The sequence below is a fragment of the Anolis sagrei genome, chromosome X (genome assembly GCF_037176765.1).
Source record: "Anolis sagrei isolate rAnoSag1 chromosome X, rAnoSag1.mat, whole genome shotgun sequence".
Classification (NCBI taxonomy): Eukaryota; Metazoa; Chordata; class Lepidosauria; order Squamata; family Dactyloidae; genus Anolis; species Anolis sagrei.
This window is the reverse complement of record NC_090034.1, coordinates 56966945-56989272: the sequence shown is the minus strand read 5'-3', so window position 1 is coordinate 56989272 and position 22328 is coordinate 56966945. Positions and strand designations below refer to the sequence as shown.

The window sequence follows — 22328 nt, the reverse complement described above, 5'->3', positions numbered from 1 at the left end:
ATCCACTGTTTTAGTATGGTGAGATGTGTTCCACACTGGGCATGCATACTCAGCAGCAGAGTAGCACAGCGCAAGGGCAGATGTCTTCACTGTATCTGGTTGTGATCCCCAGGTTGTGCCAGTCAGCTTTCATATGATATTGTTTCTAGCACCCACTTTTTGCTTGATGTTCAGGCAGTGCTTCTTGTAGGTAAGAGCATGGTCCAGAGTGACTCCCAGGTATTTGGGTGCGCTGCAATGCTCCAGTGGGATTCCTTCCCAGGTGATCTTCAGAGCTCGGGATGCTTGTCTGTTCTTGAGATGAAAGGCACATGTCTGTGTTTTGGATGGGTTGGGGATCAGCTGGTTTTCCCTGTAATAGGCAGTAAGAGCACCTAGAGCTTCGGAGAGCTTCTGTTCTACCATCTCAAAGCTCCCTGCTTGAGCAGTAATGGCACGATCATCAGCATAGATGAAACTCTCTGTCCCTTCTGGCAGTGGCTGGTCATTTGTGTAGATGTTATTACTATGCTTTTTCTTTACCCACCTCTCACTGAGACAGGTTGCATCATTAAAATATTTTATTATTTTATATTGTATTTAATAATAATAATAATAATAATAATAATAATAATAATAATAATGCTTTTTTATTACCCACCTAGATTGGAAGGGACCCCAAGGGCCCTTGCAGTCCAGTTCCATTCTATCATTCAGGAAGACACTATCCAATCCCTCCTGGCAGATGGCCACCCAGCCTCATAGACATTAGAAGAGGCAGGGTACATTATTAAAATACATTTGATTGAAGCGGAGTAAAAATAAACATACTGTATATACTCGAGTATAAGCTGACCCAAATAAAACCCGAAGCACCTAATTTTAGCACAGAAAACTGGGAAAACATATTGACTCGAGTATAAGCCAGGGGTAGGAAATGCAGCAGCTCTGGTAAATTTAAAAATAAAAATAGATACCAATAAATAGAGTAAAATAATAAATATAATAAAAAATAATAATAAATAGAGTAAAATAATAAATGTAATAATAATAATAAATAGCAAAGAAGAATAAATGTAATAAAAATAATAAGGGAGTCAAAGAAAGTAAATGTAATAATAATAATAATAAATAGAGAAAAATAATAAATGTAATAAAAATAACAATAGAGTAAAATAATGTAAATGTAATAATAGAGTAAAATAGTAAATGTAATAAAATAATAACAGAGTAAAATAATAAATAACTTTGACTCGAGTATAAGCCGAGAGGGGGCTTTTTCAACCTTAAGAAAGGGCTAAAAAACTAGGTTTATGCTCTAGTATATATGTAATAATAATAATAGCAACACTATGTAACAAAAATTGAAAAATAAATCTGTTCCTGGTTTAAAAGTGTTACTATTTTTAATTGCGTGGTCCTTACTTTGAAAGTCGTTATTCTACTCCAGAAACTTTGTTTTTGTGGCACAAACTGCATTGAATTGGTTGAGACTCGATACTGAGTCTCATTGAAAAACGAGAGCAAAATCTGCTGCACAATGTCCCTCCCGCAAAAAACAAAGTTTTTACAGTTTGATACACTTTCCCTCTATGTTTTAATGATTAGGAAATGACATTGATGATCCAGGAACAAACGTTGTCATGTTACATTGTGTCATGATAGAATGGATGTGGTTTGACACCATTTGAACTGTCAAGCTTGCCAAATGGTCAACGTGTGGCAGACAGATTCATGTTACGTCTGCTCCACTGGCTGCCAGTCTGCTTCCGAGCACAATCCAAAGTGCTGGCTTTAGCCTACAAAGCCCTAAATGGTTCTGTCCCAGTTTACCTGTCCAAACATATCTCCTTCTATGACCCACCTAGAATCATAGAATCAAAGAGTTGGAAGAGACCTCATGGGCCATCCAGTCCAACCCCCTGCCAAGAAGCAGGAATATTGCATTCAAATCACCCCTGACAGATGGCCATCCAGCCTCTGTTTAAAAGCTTCCAAAGAAGGAGCCTCCACCACTCCGGGGCAGAGAGTTCCACTGCTGAACGGCTCTCACAGTCAGGAAGTTCTTCCTCATGTTCAGATGGAATCTCCTCTCTTGTAGTTTGAAGCCATTGTTCCGCGTCCTAGTCTCCAGGGAAGCAGAAAACAAGCTTGCTCCCTCCTCCCTGTGGCTTCCTGTCACATATTTATACATGGCTATCATATACCCTCTCAGCCTTCTCTTCTTCAGGCTAAACATGCCCAGCTCCTTTAGCCGCTCCTCATAGGGCTTGTTCTCCAGACCTTTTATCATTTTAGTCGCTCTCCTCTGGACACATTCCAGAGGAGGTTAATTGTCGGGGGAGGCCCTGCTCTCAGTCCCAACCCACTCGCAAGCACGACTGGTGTGGACAATGGACAGGGCCTTCTCAGTGGTGGCCCCTCACCTATGGAACTCCTTCCCCAGTGAAATTAGATCTGCCCCATCCCTCCTGACCTTCAGGAAAAAATGGAAAACATGGCTCTGGGATCAGACTTTAGGCCAGTAATGGAGGTAGTGCAATATGAGACTATCAATTAATATAATAACAACTCAGACTGGAATATGATTTTAATTGATGTTTTTAATGCTATGTTTTTAATGAGTTCGGTTTCAACGTTTTTGTTTATTTACTGATGAATTAATATATGTCATTGAATTGTTACCTTTGCAAGGCCACCCTGAGTCCCCTTCGGGGTTGAGAAAGGCAGGGTATAAATGTCGTAAATAAATGTGTAAAATAGATAGATAGTCTGATAGATAGATAGATAGATAGATAGATAGACAGATAGACAGAGATAGATAGATAGATAGATAGATAGACAGATAGATAGACAGACAGAAATAGATAGATAGATAGATAGATAGATAGATAGATAGATAGACAGATAGACAGAGATAGATAGACAGATAGACAGAGATAGATAGATAGATAGATAGATAGACAGATAGACAGACAGATAGACAGACAGAATGATTGGGTTGTTGTAGGTTTTTCGGGCTATATGGCCATGTTCTAGAAGCATTGTCTCCTGACATTTCGCTTGCATCTATGGCAACCGCCCCTTCTATCCTGACATTCAGGAAACAGGTGAAGACGTGGTTATGGAGACAGGCATTCGATGAGTGAGATATGGATGGAAGATGATGTACAATCGATTTTAGTATGACGACTGACCATTGTAGTTATTGAATATATTTGCTGTTTTAATGTGTTATTGTAATTTGAATTATGTTGTTTTACTGACTGTATGTGATTTTATGGTTGGAAACTGGTCTGAGTCCCTCAAAAGAGGTGAGAAGGTCGGTATACAAAACCTTTAAATAAATAAATAAATAAATATGGCAGGCATCCTCAAAGGTTGTGACCTCACAACCTCTGAGGATGCCTGCCGTAGATACAGGTGAAACATCAGGAGAGAATGCTCCTAGAACATGGCCATATAGCCCGAGAAACCTACAACAACCCAGTGATTCCAGCCGTGGAAGCCTTCGACAATAGATAAAATGATTGCTAGATAGATAGACAGACAGACAGACAGACAGATGGACTGATAGATAGCTAGACTGATAGATAGATAGATAGATAGATAGATAGACAGACAGACAGACAGACAGACTGATAGGTAGACAGATATAGATAGATAGTTTTAAACTTTTAATCTACATCTGGCCCTGCTATAAAGTTTTTTTTTTTTTGCTTAAATGTTCAACTGTATTATTTATATTGTTTTATTTGCTTGGTTGTTTGTTGATGTACTGTTGCATTTGTATTTGATGGGCTTGGCCTCATGTAAGCCGCCCTGAGTCCCTTCGGGGAGATGGTGGCGGGGTATAAATAAAGTTGTTGTTATTATTATTATTATTATTATTATTAATATTATTTTACTGACACAAAGGCACAGTATGTCACAGGAAATGCGATGGATTTCATATCACAAAATCACAAGTCGAACACTTCCCAAGCATCTAGGACTGTGTGATGTGTTTTCGAATTATTATTTTTTTGGTCGTGTCAGGAGCGACTTGAGAAACTGCAAGTCGCTTCTGGTGTGAGAGAATTGGCTGTCTGCAAGGACGTTGCCCAGGGGATGCCCGGATGATTTGATGTTTTTATCATCCCTGTGGGAGGCTTCTCTCATGTCCCTGCACGAGGAGCTGGAGCTGACAGAGGGAGCTCATCCGCCTCTCCCCGGATTTGAACCTGCAACCTTTCGGTCTTCAGTCCTGCCGGCACAGGGGTTTAACCCACTGCGCCACCGGGGGTCCCGTGTTTTCGAATGATGCGCGCAGATCCAAGTAAGGTGGCCTTTTGCAGTGGACAGATCGTGATTTTGTTGATGTTTATTGTTTCCAAATGCTGGCTGAGATCTTTTGACACGGCACCCAGTGCACCAATAACAACTGGGACCACCTGTACTGGTTTATGCCAGAGCCTTTGCAGTTCGGTTTTGAGGTCCTGATAGCGGCTGAGTTATTATTATTATTATTATTATTATTATTATTGATAGACAGATAGATCAATAGATAGGCAGACAGACAGACTGATAGATAGATAGTAGGCCTGGGTAACAACGCAAAAATTTGTTTCTAAAATCGATTTGTATTTGGGGGTTTTTTTTGTTTCGATATTTAAAATAATTACAAAATTTTCCCTTAAAAAAGTTTGGTATTTACGAAATTTCGTTAATATTTACAAAACATTTTGTAAAGATGGCACCCTTTTTTTTCCAATATTTTTTCAATTTTTTTAATTTAATTATTAATTTAGTAGAATAGGGAGGAGAAATTATTATTAAGGAGGGAAGGCAGGCACTCACTCTGGCGGGCCCTCAAGCGCTGCCGCCAAGTCGGGCCCGGCTCCTCCGAAGCTAAGGTTTCAGTGCGGAATTGGGAGAAGGGGCTCCCCAAAGGCCATCTAGTCCCGCCCTCTGCTATGGTCTCAATGCGAAATTGGGAGAAGGGCTCCCCAAAGGCCATCTAGCCCAGCCCTCCGCTAAGGTTTCAGTGCGGAATTGGGAGAACGAAGCACACCCACCGCAAAGGTGAGGAAGGAGGGACGGGCCGCCTTCCCGCTGAGGGTCGCTCGCCCTCTCGCTCGCTTGCTCAGCCGGCGCCTTCCCCGCCCTCTCCTCCTCCTCCTCCTCCTCCTCCTCCTCCTCCTCTTTCAGGCTCTGACTGGCTAAGGAGAGGAGAGAGAGGAGAGCTCCCAGCAAGCATCTAACCATCTTACGTATTTCCGAAATGGACGGAAATACAAAAATATTTGGCGCATGCCGTTTCGATATTTAAAAACACTTCCGGGTTTAAAAATAAGTTTTGTAATCATTTTGTAATTGCTAAAATTAACGAATATTTAACGAATTACAAAATTAACGAATGAAACCGCCCAGGCCTAATAGATAGATAGATAGATAGATAGATGAATGATAGATAGATAGATAGACAGACTGTCTCCCTCTATGACTGTCTCCATCTTGGAGATTAATATCATTGGGGGAGACCCTGCTCTCGGTCCCACCCCCCTCACAAGCGCAACTGGTGGGGATGAGAGACAGGGCCTTCTCGGTGAGGATAATTGTGGTAAATAAATAAATAAGAAATGGTTAAATGCAAGGCGATAATCTACTCTTTGGGAGAGAAGGGTCAAGACCGTGCCAAGTGACGCTTACCATCGTAGCAGTTCAAGCGGTATCGAACTGCATCCATGCTACAGTGTAGATGTGCCCCAAGAGGGGGAAGCAACTTTTTGCTGTGTCCTTTTCTCTCTCTTTAGGAACGTTGAGAATGGCTCCAGCTCTTCGGCATCGACCAGCGACCAGAACCGGCACCCGTTTGAGGTAAGGCTTGGAAGGGTCTGAATGGGAGTCTGAGTCTGGCAGCATTGGTGGCTCCCAGTCGTAACCAGTGCTCTCCCTCTCCTTGCTAGAATGTGGACCAGCAGCTCTTCACCCTGCCCCAGGGCTACGGCCAGTTCACAGTCGGGATCATCGACGAGAACTTTGAGTTCCCAGCATTTGGGCCCAATGCCCAGCCGGAGGACAACCGGGATGCTGAGAACCGACGGGAGCGGGAGCACCAGTCCCGGCACCGCTATGGGGCTCGCCAGCCTCGGGCACGCTTCACCACGCGGAGGGCCGCCGGCCGGCATGAGGGCGTCCCCACGCTCGAAGGGTGAGTCCCTATCCCCCTCTTCCTTCCTCTGATCCCGAAGGTCAGCCGGTCCAAGCCATTCTGCCCAAGACACAATCTGATCCCTCCCGATAGATGGTCACGCTCTTCTGGAGAGAATTAGGGTGATGGAATCACCGAACCCTAGAGCTGGAAGAGACCTGAAGGATCCCCCAAGTCCAACCCCAACAATGCAGGAAGACAGGCATGTAGCGAGGGGGGGGGCTTGAGGGGCTTCAGCCCCCCTCCCCCCGAAATTCTCATGGTGGTTCGCGAAAAGGCCTTACTGGTGCCTTATTTAAACTGTTATGTTTATTCATATCATGATCTGATCACCATACTCAATATATCCCATATGCATGGTATTGGGGTAATGATACAAAAGGTTTGCAAGGCTAGACCCTCTTTCACTCAGACACAGCCCCCCCCCGAAACCCCCCCCCTGAAATTTTTTTACCCCCCCCCCCCCCAAAAACGAAATCCTGGCTACGGGCCTGCAGGAAGACACTACCATAGCCGTCCTGATAGAGGGTGATCCAGGCTCATAGACCTTAGCAGGTTGCGGAGAACCACCAGAGGAGACTCCACTGGACTCTGAATCATAAAGATGTTGTCCAAGGCTTTCATAGCCGGAATCACTGGGTTGATGGAGTTTTCCGGGCTGTATGGTCATGTTACAGATGCATTCTCTCCTGATGTTTCGTCCACATCTATGGCAGGCATCCTCAGAGGTTGTGAGGTTTGTTGGAAACTAGGCTAGTGGGGTTTATATACCTGTGGAATAATGTCCAGGGTGGGAGAAAGAACTCTTATCTGCTTGAGGCAAGTGTGAATGCTCTTTCAGCCCAGTCATAGCTAATTTCGACATGGAACACTTTGAAAAACAAACTATGGAAACAACAACAAAAAAGCCCACAATATGGTTCAGATATGTGGATGACACCTTCACCATTTGGAGCTATGGAGAAGAAGAACTCAACAGGTTCCTGGACCACCTGAACAGCATCCACCACCCAAACATCCCATTCCAGACAAGAAAAAATCAGGGTCAGCTAATCACCTCCCAACAAAGGATTCCCCCAGGCAGGAAGCAGCCAAGCCTTGAAGCTGCAAGGCTATTCAGTGCTATTCAAGGTGGCCAATTGCAGCATTCACACTTGCCTCCAACAGACAAGAGTTCTTTCTCCCACCCTGGACATTATTCCACAGATATATAAACCCCACTTGCCTAGTTTCCAACAGACCTCACAGTCTCTGAGGATGCTTGCCATAGATGTGGGTGAAAACGTCAGGAGAGAATGCTTCTGGAACATAGCCATACAGCCCGGAAAACTCACAGCAATCCAATCGTAAAGATATTGTGAGGTAGGCCTTCTCAGAGCTGGAGAAGGGAGAAAGCAGTGGTCCATTCCTGCCATGGAAACCTTGTGAGATAAGTGCTTTCAGGGTCCGATCATAGGGTTGGAGAAGATCCCGAGGGTCAGCCGGTCCAACCACTTTAATCTGCAACACAATCTGATCCCTCCTGATAGATGGAGAGAAATAGGGTGTTGGAATCATAGAATCCTAGAGCTGGGGGAGGACCTCCTAGGACCTCCCCCCCCCAGCCCAATGAATGCAGGAAGACGCCACCAAAGCCCTCCTGACAGATGGCCACACAGCCTCCTAGGCCTCTTCCATGTAACTGTATAAAATCCACATTGTGGACTCAGATTATCTGCCTTGATATTTTGGGTTATATGACTGTGTGGAAGGACCCATAGACATTGGGGCTATAAAATCAGAGGGTTGGAAGAGAACTCAAAGGAACATCTTGTCCAATTCTATTCTGACATGCTGAAAAACACCATCCAAGCCCTTCTGACAGATGGCCATGCAGCCTCATAGACATTAAAAGGTTCATAAAGAACACTTGTGGCCACCTGATTGAGGGAAGGCTCAGTCCATAGAATTAGATAATCATAGAGTTGGAAGAGGCCCCCAAGGGCCATCCAGCCCAATCCCATTCTGTTATGCAGGAGGACTTCATCTGATCCCTCCCAACAGATGGCCATTCAACCATATAGAGAAATTCATGGAGGAATGGGGCTGCAGAATCTTAGAATCCTAGAGTTGGAAGAGACCCCAAGAGTCATTCGGTCCAAGTCTATGAATGCAGGAAAACCCCACCAAAACCCTCCTGACAGATGGCCGCCCAGCCTTATAGACATTCGCCAGTTTGTGGAGATATAGGGCTATAGAAATATAGGGTTGGAAGAGAACCCCAAGGGACATCCTGTCCAATTCTAGTCTGCTAGGCTGGAAGACACCACCTGATCCCTCCCAACAGGTGGTCATCCAGCCTCATAGACATTAGCTGGTTCATGGAGAAATAGGACTATAAAAGGGATCCCCAGAGCCCACTCAGTCCAATCCCATTCTGTTATGCAGGAAGACACTATCTGATCCCTCCCAACAGATGGCCATCAAGCCTCATATAGATTAGCTGGTTCATGGAGAAATAGGTCTATTGAAGGGATCCCCAAAGGCCACCCAATCCAATCCCATTCTGTTATGCAGGAAGATACAATTCGAGCCCTCCCAACAGATGGCCATCCAGCCTCATGGACATTAGCTGGTTCATGGAGAAATAGAGCTATCGAAGGGATCCCCAAAGGCCATCCAGTCCAATCTCATTCTGTAATCCATGAAGTCACTATCTGATCTCTCCCAACAGATGGCCATCCAGCTTCATAGACATTAGCTGGTTCATGGAGAAATAGGGCTATAGAAGGGTTCCCCAAAACCTACCCAGTCCAATCCCATTCTGTTATTCAGGAAGACACCATCTAATCCCTCCTGACAGGTGGCCATCAAGCCTCATATACATTAGCTGGTTCATGGAGAAATAGGGCTATCGAAGGGATCCTCAAAGGCCATCCAGTTCAATCCCATTCTTTTATGCAGGAAGACATGATCTGAACCCTCCCAACAGAGGGCCATTCAGCCTCATAGACATTAACTTGTTCATGAAGAAATAGAGCTATAGAAAGGATCCCCAAAGGCCATCCTATCCAATCCCATTCTGTTATGCAAGAAGACACCATCTGATCCCTCCCGACAGATGGCCATCCAGCTTCATAGACATGAACTTGTCTACGAAGGTGAACTTCTGGCCACATGATTTGTGGAAGGCTCAAATCATAGACTCATAGGATTGGAAAAGACCCCAAGGTACATCCAGTCCAAACCCTATTCTGCCAGGCAAGAAGACACCACCAAAACCCTCTCAACAGGTGGCCATTTAGCCTCATAGACATTAGCCGATTCATGGGGAAAAATAGGACTATGGGATCGTAGAATCCTAGACTTGGAAGGGATTCCCCCCAGAACCATCCAATCCAATCTCCTTTTGCCGGGCAAGAGGGCACAACCCAACCTCTCCAGACAGATGGTCACTCAACCTCTCGTATCTCCTTTCCTCCGCAGAATCATCCAGCAGCTAGTCAACGGGATCATCGCACCGACCACGATACCAAACCTTGGGGTGGGGCCCTGGTGAGTTGTACCTTTCGCCTTGCTGCATGGAGAGAGAGATCAACTTAGGCAATCCCTCGTTTTCCGAGGATGATTGTCTTCCAATATTCTTGTGGGTCCGTATGTGGCTGTGGAGCCCTATTCTTGCTCTGCATCTTCTTCCGCAGTGAGGGCATTGGTTTCCAGGTGGAAGGCGGTCTCGGTCGGGGTTGGCTTGACATGCCTTCCTTTTGGCACGCTCCTCCCTTTCGCCCTCCATTCGTGCCTCCTCAAATTCTGCAGCACTACTGGTCACAGCTGACCTCCAGCTGGAGCGCTCAAGGGCCAGGGCTTCCCAGTTCTCAGTGTCTATGCCAGAGTTTTTAAGGTTGGCTTTGAGCCCATCTTTAAATCTCTTTTCCTGTCCACCAACATTACGTTTTCCGTTCTTGAGTTCGGAGTAGAGCAACTGCTTTGGGAGACGGTGGTCGGGCATCTGGACAATGTGGCCGGTCCAGCGGAGTTGATGGCGGAGGACCATCGCTTCAATGCTGGTGGTCTTTGCTTCTTCCAGCACGATGATGCTTGTCTTCCCAAGAGATTTGCAGGATTTTCCGGAGGCAGCGCTGATGGAATCGTTCCAGGAGTTCATGTGACAGCTGTAGACAGTCCACGTCTCACAGGCATAGAGCAGGGTTAGGAGGACAATAGCTCTATAAACAAGCACCTTGGTATCCCTACGGATGTCCTGGTCCTCAAACACTCTCTGCTTCATTCGGAAAAATGCTGCGTTCGCAGAGCTCTGGCGGTGTTGTATTTCGGTGTCGATGTTGACTTTGGTGGAGAGGTGGCTGCCAAGGTAGCGGAAATGATCAACATTTTCCAATGTTACACCATTAAGCTGTATCTCTGGCATTGGAGAGGGGTTGGCTGGTGACTGCTGGAACAGCATTTTGGTTTTCTCAATGTTCAATGACAGGCCAAGCTTCTCGTATTCTTGGGTTGATATATCTGTGGAATGTCCAGGGTGGGAGAAAGAACTCTTGTCTGTTGGAGGCAAGTGTGAATGCTGCAATTGACCACCTTGATCAACATTGAATGGCCTTGCAGCTTCAAAGCCTGGCTGCTTCCTGCCTGGGAGACTCCTTTGTTGGGAGGTGATTACCTGGACCTGATATATTCTTTTCTGGATTTCCCCTGCTTTTTTAGTGTTGTGCTTTATTTACTGTCCTGATTTACTAGTAGCCAGATTTTGTTCATTTTCATGGTTTCCTCCTTTCTGTTGAAACTGTCCACATGCTTGTGGATTTCAGTGGTTTCTCTGTGTAGTCTGACATGGTGTTTGTGAGAGTGGTCCAGCATTTCTGTGTTCTCAAATAATATGCCGTGTCCAGGTTGGTTCATCCGTTGCTCTACTATGGCTGACTTCTCTGGTTGAATTTTTTATGTAAATAAAAACCTTTTTCTTTTTTGTGTTTAATAAAAAAATTAATTAAAAAAAAAGAACATGAAAGGCACTGCAGACTAATTCAACCAGAGAAGACAGCCATAGTAGAGCAACAGATGAACCAACCTGAACACGGCATATTATTTGAGAACACAGAAATGCTGGACCACTCTCACAACCACCATGTCAGACTACACAGAGAAGCCATTGAAATCCACAAGCATATGGAAAATTTCAACAGAAAGGAGGAAACCATGAAAATGAATAAAATCTGGCTACCAGTATTAAGAAAACCTCTAAAATTAAAATAGTAAATAAAGAACAACATTCAGAAAACAGGGGAATTCCAGACAAGAAACAATCAGGGCCAGCTAGCTAATCACCTCCCAACAAAGGATTCCCCCGGCAGGAAGCAGCCAGACTGTGAAACTGCAAGGCCATTAACTGCTAATCAAGGTGGCCAATTGCACCATTCACACCTGCCTCAAACAGACAAGAGTTCTTTCTCCCACCCTGGACATTATTCCACAGATACATAAACCCCACTTGCCAAGTTTCCAACAGACTTCACAACCTCTGAGGATGCCTGGCGTAGATGCAGGCAAAACATCAGGAGAGAATGCTTCTGGAACATGTCCAGATAGCCTGGAAAACTCACAGCAACTCAGTGATTCCGGCCATGAAATACATAGGCCTCATTGTTAGTAAGCCTGATTGTGAAGTAGGCCTTCACAATGAGTGTGAGAAGGCCTGGTGTAAGAAGCTTCGGTGAAAGAAGCTCCAGGTTTAAAGCTTCATGTAAAGCTGTGTGTAAAGCTACCGCGTGAGAAAGCTCCAGTGTGAAGGCTGCTGTGTGTAAAGCTACTATGTATTTGTTTATTTGTGTCATGGAAACCTCTTGTAAATAGTGCAACCATATTATTTCACTACAAAGAAAAACCTCCTATGGAAGAGATAACATTGGTCTGTGTGTTTTTGTTCTTTTTCTCACATTGGGCTACTGGTGCTGGGCCATGCTGCTGTTGATAAGTTACTCTGGTGTACATTTATGAGGAGGGTCTTTCATTCATAAGCCCACTCGCCCAACAACTCTTTTTCTTCCGTCTTCAAAGGGGGGTCTTGCATTCGAATCCCATGGACTACGCCTGGGGGGCCAACGGCTTGGACGCCATTATCACACAGGTAAAGCTCACGGTGGGGAGTTCGGACTTCGTATCCGTTTTGCCCACTGAAAACCCACGTCTTTGGGCATCTGGATGACCTTTGGGAGAACCCCTTCCCACGCAAAGCTTCCAACCGATTCTTTGATGTTGTGGTTCTCCTTCCATATATGTGGCCCTATTCCCTATATTTCATTTCAGCTCCTGAATCAGTTTGAAAACACAGGCCCCCCTCCTGCTGACAAAGAGAAAATCCAGGCACTCCCCACTATCCATATAACAGAAGAACATGTAGGTGAGTCCTGGGCTTTTCACTTTCGTCGCATCAACGGAGTTCCACCAGAAGTTGTTGTTACTATTTAATTTATTTATATCCCACAATTCTATGCTAACTTCCAGTGCAAGTTGTTCCTTTCAGTATTTTATTTATTTATTTATTTATTTTATCGAGTCATCAGCAACCAGTCAGTTATATTACATTTCTAACAGAACAAAGGAAACAAACAGACAAAATACAAAAATACAAAATACAGAATACAAAATGTGTGAGTTTGGTTGTTGATTAAATGTCCTTTGACCAGTATCTGGCCACTTGGAGTGCTTCTGGTGTTGCTGCAAGAAGGTCCTCCATTGTGCATGTGGCAGGGCTCAGGTTGCATTGCAGCAGGTGGTCAGTGGTTTGCTCTTCTCTGCACTCGCATGTCGTGGATTCCACTTTGTAGCCCCATTTCTGAAGGTTGGCTCTGCATCTCGTGTAGCCAGAGCGCAGTCTGTTCAGCGCCTTCCCAGTCGCCCAGTTTTCTGTGTGCCCAGGGGGGAGTCTCTCATTTGGTATCAGCCATTGGTTGAGGTTCTGGGTTTGAGCCTGCCACTTTTGGACTCTCGCTTGCTGAGGTGTTCCAGCGAGTGTCTCTGTAGATCTTAGAAAACTATTTCTAGATTTAAGTCGTTGACGTGCTGGCTGATACCCAAACGGGATGAGCTGGAGATGTCTCTGCCTTGGTTCTTTCACTATTGGCTGCTACTTCCCGGCGGATGTCAGGTGGTGCAATACCGGCTAAGCAGTGTAATTTCTCCAGTGGTGTAGGGCGCAGACACCCCGTGATAATGCGGCATGTCTCATTAAGAGCCACATCCACTGTTTTAGTGTGGTGAGATGTGTTCCACACTGGGCATGCATACTCAGCAGCAGAGTAGCACAGCGCAAGGGCAGATGTCTTCACTGTATCTGGTTGTGATCCCCAGGTTGTGCCAGTCAGCTTTCGTATGATATTGTTTCTAGCACCCACTTTTTGCTTGATGTTCAGGCAATGCTTCTTGTAGGTCAGAGCACGGTCCAGAGTGACTCCCAGGTATTTAGGTGCGCTGCAATGCTCCAGTGGGATTCCTTCCCAGGTCATCCTCAGAGCTCGGGATGCTTGTCTGTTCTTAAGGTGAAAGTCACATGTCTGAGTTTTAGATGGGTTGGGGATCAGCTGGTTTTCCCTGTAAGGAAGCGACCAACATTCCTTTCAGTAGAGTTTATAATTATTAAATTAGAGGCCATATCTCCCGCAGAAAGGGGGTTATGTTTTATCTGGTATCTCTAACATTCTGCGGCCATGCTTTTTTATACTTACTAGCTTACTAGCTTGGGTACCTGGCATTGCCCAAGTTATTTGAAAAAGTCAATTTTCTAATTGTACAAAAGGCATACAATTCACATCATGTCGGGTTAACCCCCAGGATGAACTAATTCCTATGCCATAGTGTACGCTCTCTGTTGACTTCCTATTCAAAGCAGGCCTGACTAATCCTATACTCTATATACCATTTCTAGGATATTATTATTATTATTATTATTATTATTATTATTATTATTATTTTACTATCTTGGGTATCCGGCATTGCCCGGGTTGTTTGAAAAAGTCAATTTTTTAATGGCACAAAATGCCTAAGATTGTGGGTGAACTACAACTCACATCACGCCAGGTTAATCCTGAAAAACTTCAATCTGTATTTAAAGTTTGTTATGATGGGCAAGTTGGCTCTGGATGCATCACCGGTGGGGTTCAGTGTGCTCGCTGGCTGTAAAATAAACTACAACTCCCACTATGATGAGTCAGTCCCCTCAAACCCCTCCAGTAGGGTTAGTTGGGAGTTCTGTGTGCCAAGTTTGGTCCAGGTCCATCATTGGTAGAGGCCACTATTTCCTGGTTGTGGGTAAACTACAACTCCCAGAAAGGAAGGTCGGTTCCCCACAAACCCCTCCAGTAATCAAATTTCAGCATATCAGGTATGCATACCAAATTTGGTACAGATCCATCGGTGTTTGGAGGTCTTTCAATCTGGCGGTTTGAATATCGGTCAAGAATTGCGATGCGTTGAGTTGTGCACATAAAAAAAAAGTTGTGGGATGACTCCGTGATGCTTCTCCCTTTGTGCAGGTTCCGGGTTGGAGTGCCCTGTCTGCAAGGAGGACTATGAAGCCGGGGAGAGTGTCCGGCAGCTCCCTTGCAACCACCTTTTCCATGACGGCTGCATCGTCCCCTGGCTGGAGCAGGTGAGTCCCCAAAGTGGAATCATAGCATAATATAGTCAGATGATCTCCCGCTACGATCCACCTGGGGCCCTAAGATCATCTGAGGAGATCCTACTCATTGTCACCCCATTGTCACAATCGCGTCTGGCGGGGACAAGGGACGGGGCCTTTTCTGTGGTGACCCCCCAGCTATGAAACTCCCTCCTGAGTGAAATTAGATCTGCTGCATCCCTCTTGACCTTCTGGAAACAAGTAAAATCCTGGCTATGGGATCAGGCCTTTGGAGAATAGGCTCACCTACTGACGTGTTGACTTATTTAGAACTGATGGACTGCCCTTGGATAATGATTTAAATTGGTGTCCACTGACTGTTTGTTTGTTTTTATATTGTTTATACGATTTTATACAGTTTATACTGTTTGATATTGTTGTTATTGTATTGTTGAAGGCTTTCATGGCCGGAATCACTGGGTTGTTGTAGGTTTTCCCGGGCTATATGGCCATGTTCTAGAGGCATTTTCTCCTGACGTTTCGCCTGCATCTATGGCAAGCATCCTCAGAGGATGCTTGCCATAGATGCAGGCGAAACATCAGGAGAAAATGCCTCTAGAACATGGCCATATAGCCCGGAAAAACCTACAACAACCCATTGTTGTTGTTATTATATTGCTGTTAATTGTATATTTATGTTTTGATGTGGGCGCCATGGGGTGCCACTTTGTTAGCCGTCCTGAGTTTCTCTGCGGAGGTTGAGAAAGTACGGGATATAAAAGCTCTAAATAAAAAAATAAATAAAAAAATAAGAGACCCCATGGGCTATCTAGTCCCTCTGCCATGTAGGAAAAGCACAATCAAAGCACCCCTGACAGATGGCCATCCTGCCTCGGTTTAAAAGCTTCCAAGGAAGGAGCTTCCACCAGACTCCAAGGCAGAGAGTTCCACTGCTGAACAGTCAGAAGTTCTTCCTAATGTTCAGGTGGAATCTCCTTCCCTATCATTTGAACCTATGGCTCCATTGCGTCCTAGTTTCCAGGACAGCAGAAATGAAGCCCCATCAAGAATGACCTTTCTTTAATGCGACAGAGCCCTCGGAGTTGTAGTTCCACTTACCGTATATACTTGAGTATAAGCCGACCCAAATATAAGCCGAGGCACCTAATTTTACACAAAAAACTGGGAAAACGTATTGACTCGAGTATAAGCCGAGGGTGGGAAATGCAGCGGCGACTGGTACATTTCAAAATAAAAATAGATACCAATAAAATGACATTAATTGAGGCATCCATAGGTTAAACGGTTTTGAATACATCCATAAAATTGTAATTTAAGATAAGACTGTCCAAGTCTGAGTAAACCATTATTCTAACCTTCTTCCAATAATTCTATCCTTCCAATAATAATAACTAGAGTAAAATAATAAATGTAATAAAAATAATAATAGAGTAAAATAATAAATGTAGTACTGGTAATAATAATAAAGAGTAAAACAATAAATGTAACAGTAATAGAGTAAAATAATGTAATTGTAATAATAATAATAATAATAATAATAATAATAATAGAGTTAAAATCCATCTCATAAACAAAAATAAAATAAAATATAAGCAGTACAGTAACACAACAAGCATTTAAAACCTATGGCTGGGCCAAATGTAAAAATTTAAAATTTAAAAAATAATGCTGGGCATGAGCAAGGTAGGATATAACTGGGATGGAAATTTTTTGGAGGGGATAGGGCGTGCAAATCAATCAATCCTAAATCAATAATAAAGTGCATTTTGAGGGCATATTGCTGAGAAATTCATTATTCTGGAAATAAAGCTCATAAACAAAAATGCACAATAAACAATAACAATAACATACAAGCATTTAAAAACCTATGGCCGGGCCAAATGTAATAATTAAAATTTAAAATAATGCTGGGCATGAACAAGGTAGGGTAAACCAGGATAGGGTTTTCAAAGAAAGAAAGGGCGCGCAGGCAATCCTAAATCAATATTAAAGTGCATTTGAGGACATATTGCTGAGAGATTTCCTTATTCTGGGAAGGCACACTGGAACAACCATGTTTTCAGGCTCCTCCTAAAGACTGCCAGCGTTGGGGCATGTCTGATGTCCTTGGGGAGTGAATTCCAGAGTCAGGGGGCCACCACCGAGAAGGCCCTCTCCCTCGTCCTCACCAATCGCGCCTGCGAAGGAGGTCGGAGCATGAGCAGGGCCTCTCCAGATGATCGAAGAGATTGTGTGGGTTTGTACACAAAAATACGGTCACGCAGGTAGGCAGGTCCCAAACCGTTCAGGGTTTTGTAGGTAAGAACCTGCACCTTGAATTGGGACCGGAAAATAAACGGCAGCCAGTGGAGCTCCTTGAACAGGAGGGTTGACCGCTCTCTGTAAGAAACACCAGTTAGCAACCTGGCTGCTGCCCCTTGGACCAATTGCAATTTCCAGGCCGTTTTCAAGGGCAGCCCCACGTAGAGTGCATTACAGTAGTCCAATCTGGAGGTGACTAAGGCATGGACCACCCTGGCCAGATCCAACTTCATGAGGTACAGTTGCAGCTGGCGCATGAGTCTTAACTGTGCAAAGGCCCTCCTGGCCACCACCGACGCCTGAGCTTCAAGCGTAAGTGATGAGTCCAAGAGGACACCCAGACTGCGGACCTGTGACTTCAGGGGGAGTGCAACCCCATCCAGCACAGGTTGCCACCCTATACCCCGATCCGGTTTATGATCGACCAGGAGGACCTCTGTCTTGTCGGGATTGATCCTCAGCTTGTTCCTCCTCATCCAGACAGCCACAGCGGCCAGGCACTTGTCCAGCACCCAAGAGGCTTCCTTGGAGTTCGGTGGAAAAGAGTAGTAGAGTTGCGTGTCATCTGCATAGAGGTAGTTGCTGGGATTTATAGTTCACATACAATCAAAGAGTATTCTGAACTCCACCAATGATGGAATTGAACCACACTTGGCAGACAGAACTCTCAACAGAAAATATTGAAAGGGTCTGATGGGCATTGGCCTTGAGTTTGGGAGTTGTAGTTCACCTATATCCAGAGAGCACTGAAGACTCAAACAGTGATGGATCAGGACCAAACTTGGCACAAATACTCCCGAATGTGGACACTGGTGGAGTTTGAGGAAAATAGATGTTGACATTTGGGAGTTGTAGTTACTGGGATTTATAGTTCACCTACAATCATAGAGCATTCTGAACCCCACCAATGATAGAATTGGGCCAAAGTTCCTACTCAGAACCCCCATTACCTATAGAAAATACTGTGTTTTCTGATGGTCTTTGGCGACCCCTCTGACACCCCCTCATGACCCCCCGCCAGGGGTTCCGACCCCCAGGATGAGAAATGCTGCCTTAGATGAAGGGTCAGAAGGCTTGATCATCAAGTTTGCAGATGAGACCAAATGGGGAGTGATGGTCAATACCCCAGAAGACAGGAGCAGAATTCAAAACGATATTGACAGACTAGAGAGATGATGGGCCACAAGTAACACAATGAAGTTCTACAGGGACAAATACAAGAAGCTCCACATAGACAAAAAAAAAAGCGAAATGCAAAGAGATAGTACAGGGGATGATACCTGGCTCGACAGCAAGACATGTGAAAAGGATCTCAGAGTCTGTGTGGACAGGAAGGGGAACATGAGCCAGGAAAGTTATGCAGCAGCTCAACAAGCCAATGGGATGTTGGCCTACATCAATAGGAGTCTAGTGTCTAGATCCAGGGAAGTCATGCTACCCCTCTATTCTATTTTATTCATCCTTGGTCAGACCACGTTACCTGGAATCACATTGTGTCCAATTCTGGCACCGCAATTAAAAGGAGATGTTGACAAGCTGAAATGTGTCCACAGGAAGGCAACTCAAAGGATCAAGGGTCTGGAGAACAAGCCCTATGAGGAACGGCTGAAGGAGCTGGGCATGTTTAGTCTACAGAAGAGAAGCCTGAGAGGAGACAGGATAAGGGCCATGGCTCAAGATGTGAGGGGAAGTCATAGGGAGGAAGGAACAGGCTTGTTTTCTGCTACCGTGGAGACTAGGACGCAATGGAACAGTGGCTTCGAACTGCAGGAAAGGAGATTCCAACTGAACATTAGGAAGAACTTCCTAACAGTGAGACCTGTTCAGCAGTGGAACTCTCTACCCTGGAGTGTGTTAGAGGCTCCTTCTTTGGAGGTTTTTTAACAGAGTCTGGATGGCTATCTGTGAGGAGTGCCTTGAATCCAATTTTCCAGCTTCTTGGCAGAATAGGTTTGGACTGGATAGCCCACGAGGTCTCTTCCAAATCTATGATTCTGTGATCTGTCTGCTTCTCTACTATATGCAGTTAAGGAATACTAAAATGATCAAGGGTCTGGAGAACAAGCCCTATGAGGAGCGGCTTAAAGAGCTGGGCATGTTTAGCCTGAAGAAGAGAAGGCTGAGAGGAGATATGATAGCCATGTATAAATATGTGAGAGGAAGCCACAGGGAGGAGGGAGCAAGCTTGTTTTCTGCTTCCCTGGAGACTAGGACACGGAACAATGGCTTCAAACTACAAGAAAGGAGATTCCATCTGAACACAAGGAAGAACTTTCTGACTGTGAGAGCCGTTCAGCAGTGGAACTCTCTGCCCCGGAGTGTGGTAGAGGCTCCTTCTTTGGAAGCTTTTAAACAGAGGCTGAATGGCCATCTGTCAGGGGTGCTTTGAATGCAATATTCCTGCTTCTTGGCAAGAGGTTGGACTGGATAGCCCATGAGGTCTCTTCCAACTCTATGATTCTAGGACCTGTAGTTTTACAAAGCCTTGCGCCTGCTCTGCCCAAAAAGGTTGAGGCCTCCCCAAACTGCAACTCTCATAGCTTTGCGCTAGGGGTGCCGAACTGCATACTTATCACACTGTTGGAGGTGGGGAACACCTTGCAAAACTACAACTCCCAAGCATTACAGTGAAGCCACACTGCATGCATTCTATAGTTCTGAGGAACTTGCGGAACTACGACTTCCTGGTTTGCATAGCATTAAAGTGATGGCATTCCTTCTATAGTCCAAGGAAAGGCCTAAGACTTTGTGGAACGACAGCTCCCGTTAAAGCGCTGCCCAATGACCTTACTCTACCAACCCAGAGAAGGCCTAAGACCATACCAAACTACAACTCCCAGGGCTGTGTGTCGAGGCACTTCTGGATCCTTGCATTCTTGAGCTTATGGATTCAGAGATTCGCTCTTGGGCCTTTCCTGGAACCCAGGGTGCATTTGCACTGTCAGATAAATGCGATTCGACCCAATTGAACTGCCAGGGCTCAAGGCAGTGGAATCCTGGGAGTTGTAGCTCTGCAAGGTCCAGAGCCTTCTCTGGGTCCAAACAAATGCAGTTTGTGGCTTTGCATGGCCTTCCTGGATCCAAATGAATGCAGTTTGTAGCTTTGCAAGGCCTTCTTGGTCCAAACAAATCCAGTATGTAGCTTTGCAAGGCCTTGTCTTGGCCCTAATGAATGCAGTTTGTGGGTTTGCAAAGCGTTTCCTGGGTCTAAATGAATGCAGTTTGTAACTTTGCAAGGCCTTCTCTGGGTCCAAATGAATTCAGTTTGACCCGATTGAATTGTCAGGGCTCAGTACTATGGAGTGCTGGATGTTGTTGTTTGGCGAGGCGCCCAGAGAGAAGGCAAAAGGCCTTGTCAAACCACAACTCCCAGGATCTTGTGGCCTTGGGTTGAGGTGGGTCTGAACAGCATTCAGTGTAGACGCAGGCCTGCCTCTTGTTGTTTTCCTAACCTCTTCCTTTCTGTTGGTCTCTTCCGGTCCGTGTTTCTGCCTGCCTGCCTCCTCTCCAACTCAAGCATGACACGTGTCCCGTGTGCCGGAAAAGCCTCAGCGGACAGAACACCGCCACGAACCCGCCGGGACTTTCAGCCATGAATTTTGCCGCCGCCGCCTCCTCCTCCTCCTCCACTTCCTCCTCATCCTCCAGTTCACCGAGCAACGAAAACTCGGCCAACAACTCCTGAAGAAGCGGCACCACGGCGGAACCGGGGGACGAGACTACAGCGTCGCTCTCGTCCCTTTTTGTTTTGTTTTATTTCGTCGTCGTCTCCTGGTGCCGAAACGGCGGGCGGAAAGATCTCCTCTGGAAACCCCTTTTTCCTCCCCACGTTCGGCATCCTGTCTCGCCATTTCTTTTGTCGGCGGTCATTAAACACCAAATGTTTCATCCTAAAACGCTCAGATGCCGAAGGGAGGAGTTTTAGGACTTTCTTTTATTCCCCCCCCCCCCCACCCTCCCTATTAAGACCAATCGCTTCCCCTCCGTTTCTCTTGTTTTCTCGCGCCTCAGAAATTGGGAAGGGTTTGTAAATAATGCTCTGCTCCCTTCCTTCCCGGTGGGTTTTCCACATCGATGGGGAAGCGGTATTTCTGTTGTTTTGAAGCGACGCCCTGTCTCTCCCATTGCCGCCTTCCTTGGTTTCGTCTCCTCTCTCTCATTTAGCATCGCCGTTCGACACGGAGGAAAACAAAAGGGGTTTTTATAATTTTAAATTATTATTACCGCTGTTAAATAAATGGACATTTCAGCTCAGAAGCAGAGGGGTTTGTGCTTCTGGGGGCAGGGGTCTGGGCAGCAAGGTTGCGCCGTACGGTTTAACCTATTTTACTGCATAATAGTTGCATTTCCCCCCATTCACAGGTGCAACTATTACACAAGAAACAAAATCTGCCTTTGATTAGTCAGTTTCTGGTTTTTTAAAAATAAAATGCCTTACCTCCAAAAGGGGAAAACGGATGATGCAACCTCAAACAAACAGCTGTGTTTCTGTTTGTTTTGTTTTTTTAACTGCAGAGCCATTTGAGGCTGATTCTCCTTTCCTTCTTTCTCCGAAGGCAAGGGAGTTCGAAAACTAAAATGGAGGTGTCATGGGCTTCGCTCTTCTCTCCAACCTAAAAATCTCAAGGCAGTTTACAAAATCTGGAATAGAGCTCATTGGAGAAAGGAGGTAAGATCCGAGCGCCTGAAACCTCCATTCCAGGTTTCTTGAACTGTCTTGGGGCCTCGAAGGATGGAGAGCTCCAGAGACCTCAATTTCATAGTTTTTACACTACCTTGCCTTTGGAGGAAGGAAGGCGGAGAGAAAAACTGAGCTCCAGAGACCTCAATTTCATGGTTTTTAAACTTCTTTGCCTTCGGAGGAAGGAATGAGGAGAGAAAAATGGAGCTCTAGAGAGCTCCATTTCTTAGTTTTTAAACTGCTTTGCCTTCGGAGGGAGGAGGAGGGAGAGAAGATTGGCGCTCCAGAGATCTCCATTTCATAGTTTTTAAACTGCTTTGCCTTCGGAGGGAGGAGGAGGGAGAGAAGAGTGGCGCTCCAGAGATCTCCATTTCATAGTTTTTAAACTGCTTTGCCTTCGGAGGGAGGAGGAGGGAGAGAAGAGTGGCGCTCCAGAGATCTCCATTTCATAGTTTTTAAACTGCTTTGCCTTCGGAGGGAGGAGGAGGGAGAGAAGAGTGGCGCTCCAGAGATCTCCATTTCATAGTTTTTAAACTGCTTTG

The 22328-nt window shown here is 45.3% G+C and overlaps 1 protein-coding gene across 1 annotated transcript in view; it reads left to right on the top strand.

The window, feature by feature from the left end:
- RNF126 (ring finger protein 126) overlaps positions 1–21362 on the top strand; it is a 30018-nt gene extending 8656 nt beyond the window's left edge. Inside the window, exons 3-9 of the mRNA XM_067473495.1 lie at positions 5775–5838; positions 5928–6172; positions 9638–9706; positions 12224–12293; positions 12473–12566; positions 14698–14813; positions 20623–21362. Of these exons, the coding sequence (XP_067329596.1) occupies positions 5775–5838; positions 5928–6172; positions 9638–9706; positions 12224–12293; positions 12473–12566; positions 14698–14813; positions 20623–20790 (826 nt within the window). The 3' untranslated portion in view covers positions 20791–21362. The remainder of the gene's footprint in view (positions 1–5774; positions 5839–5927; positions 6173–9637; positions 9707–12223; positions 12294–12472; positions 12567–14697; positions 14814–20622) is intronic.
- The last annotated feature ends 966 nt before the right edge of the window (positions 21363–22328 follow it).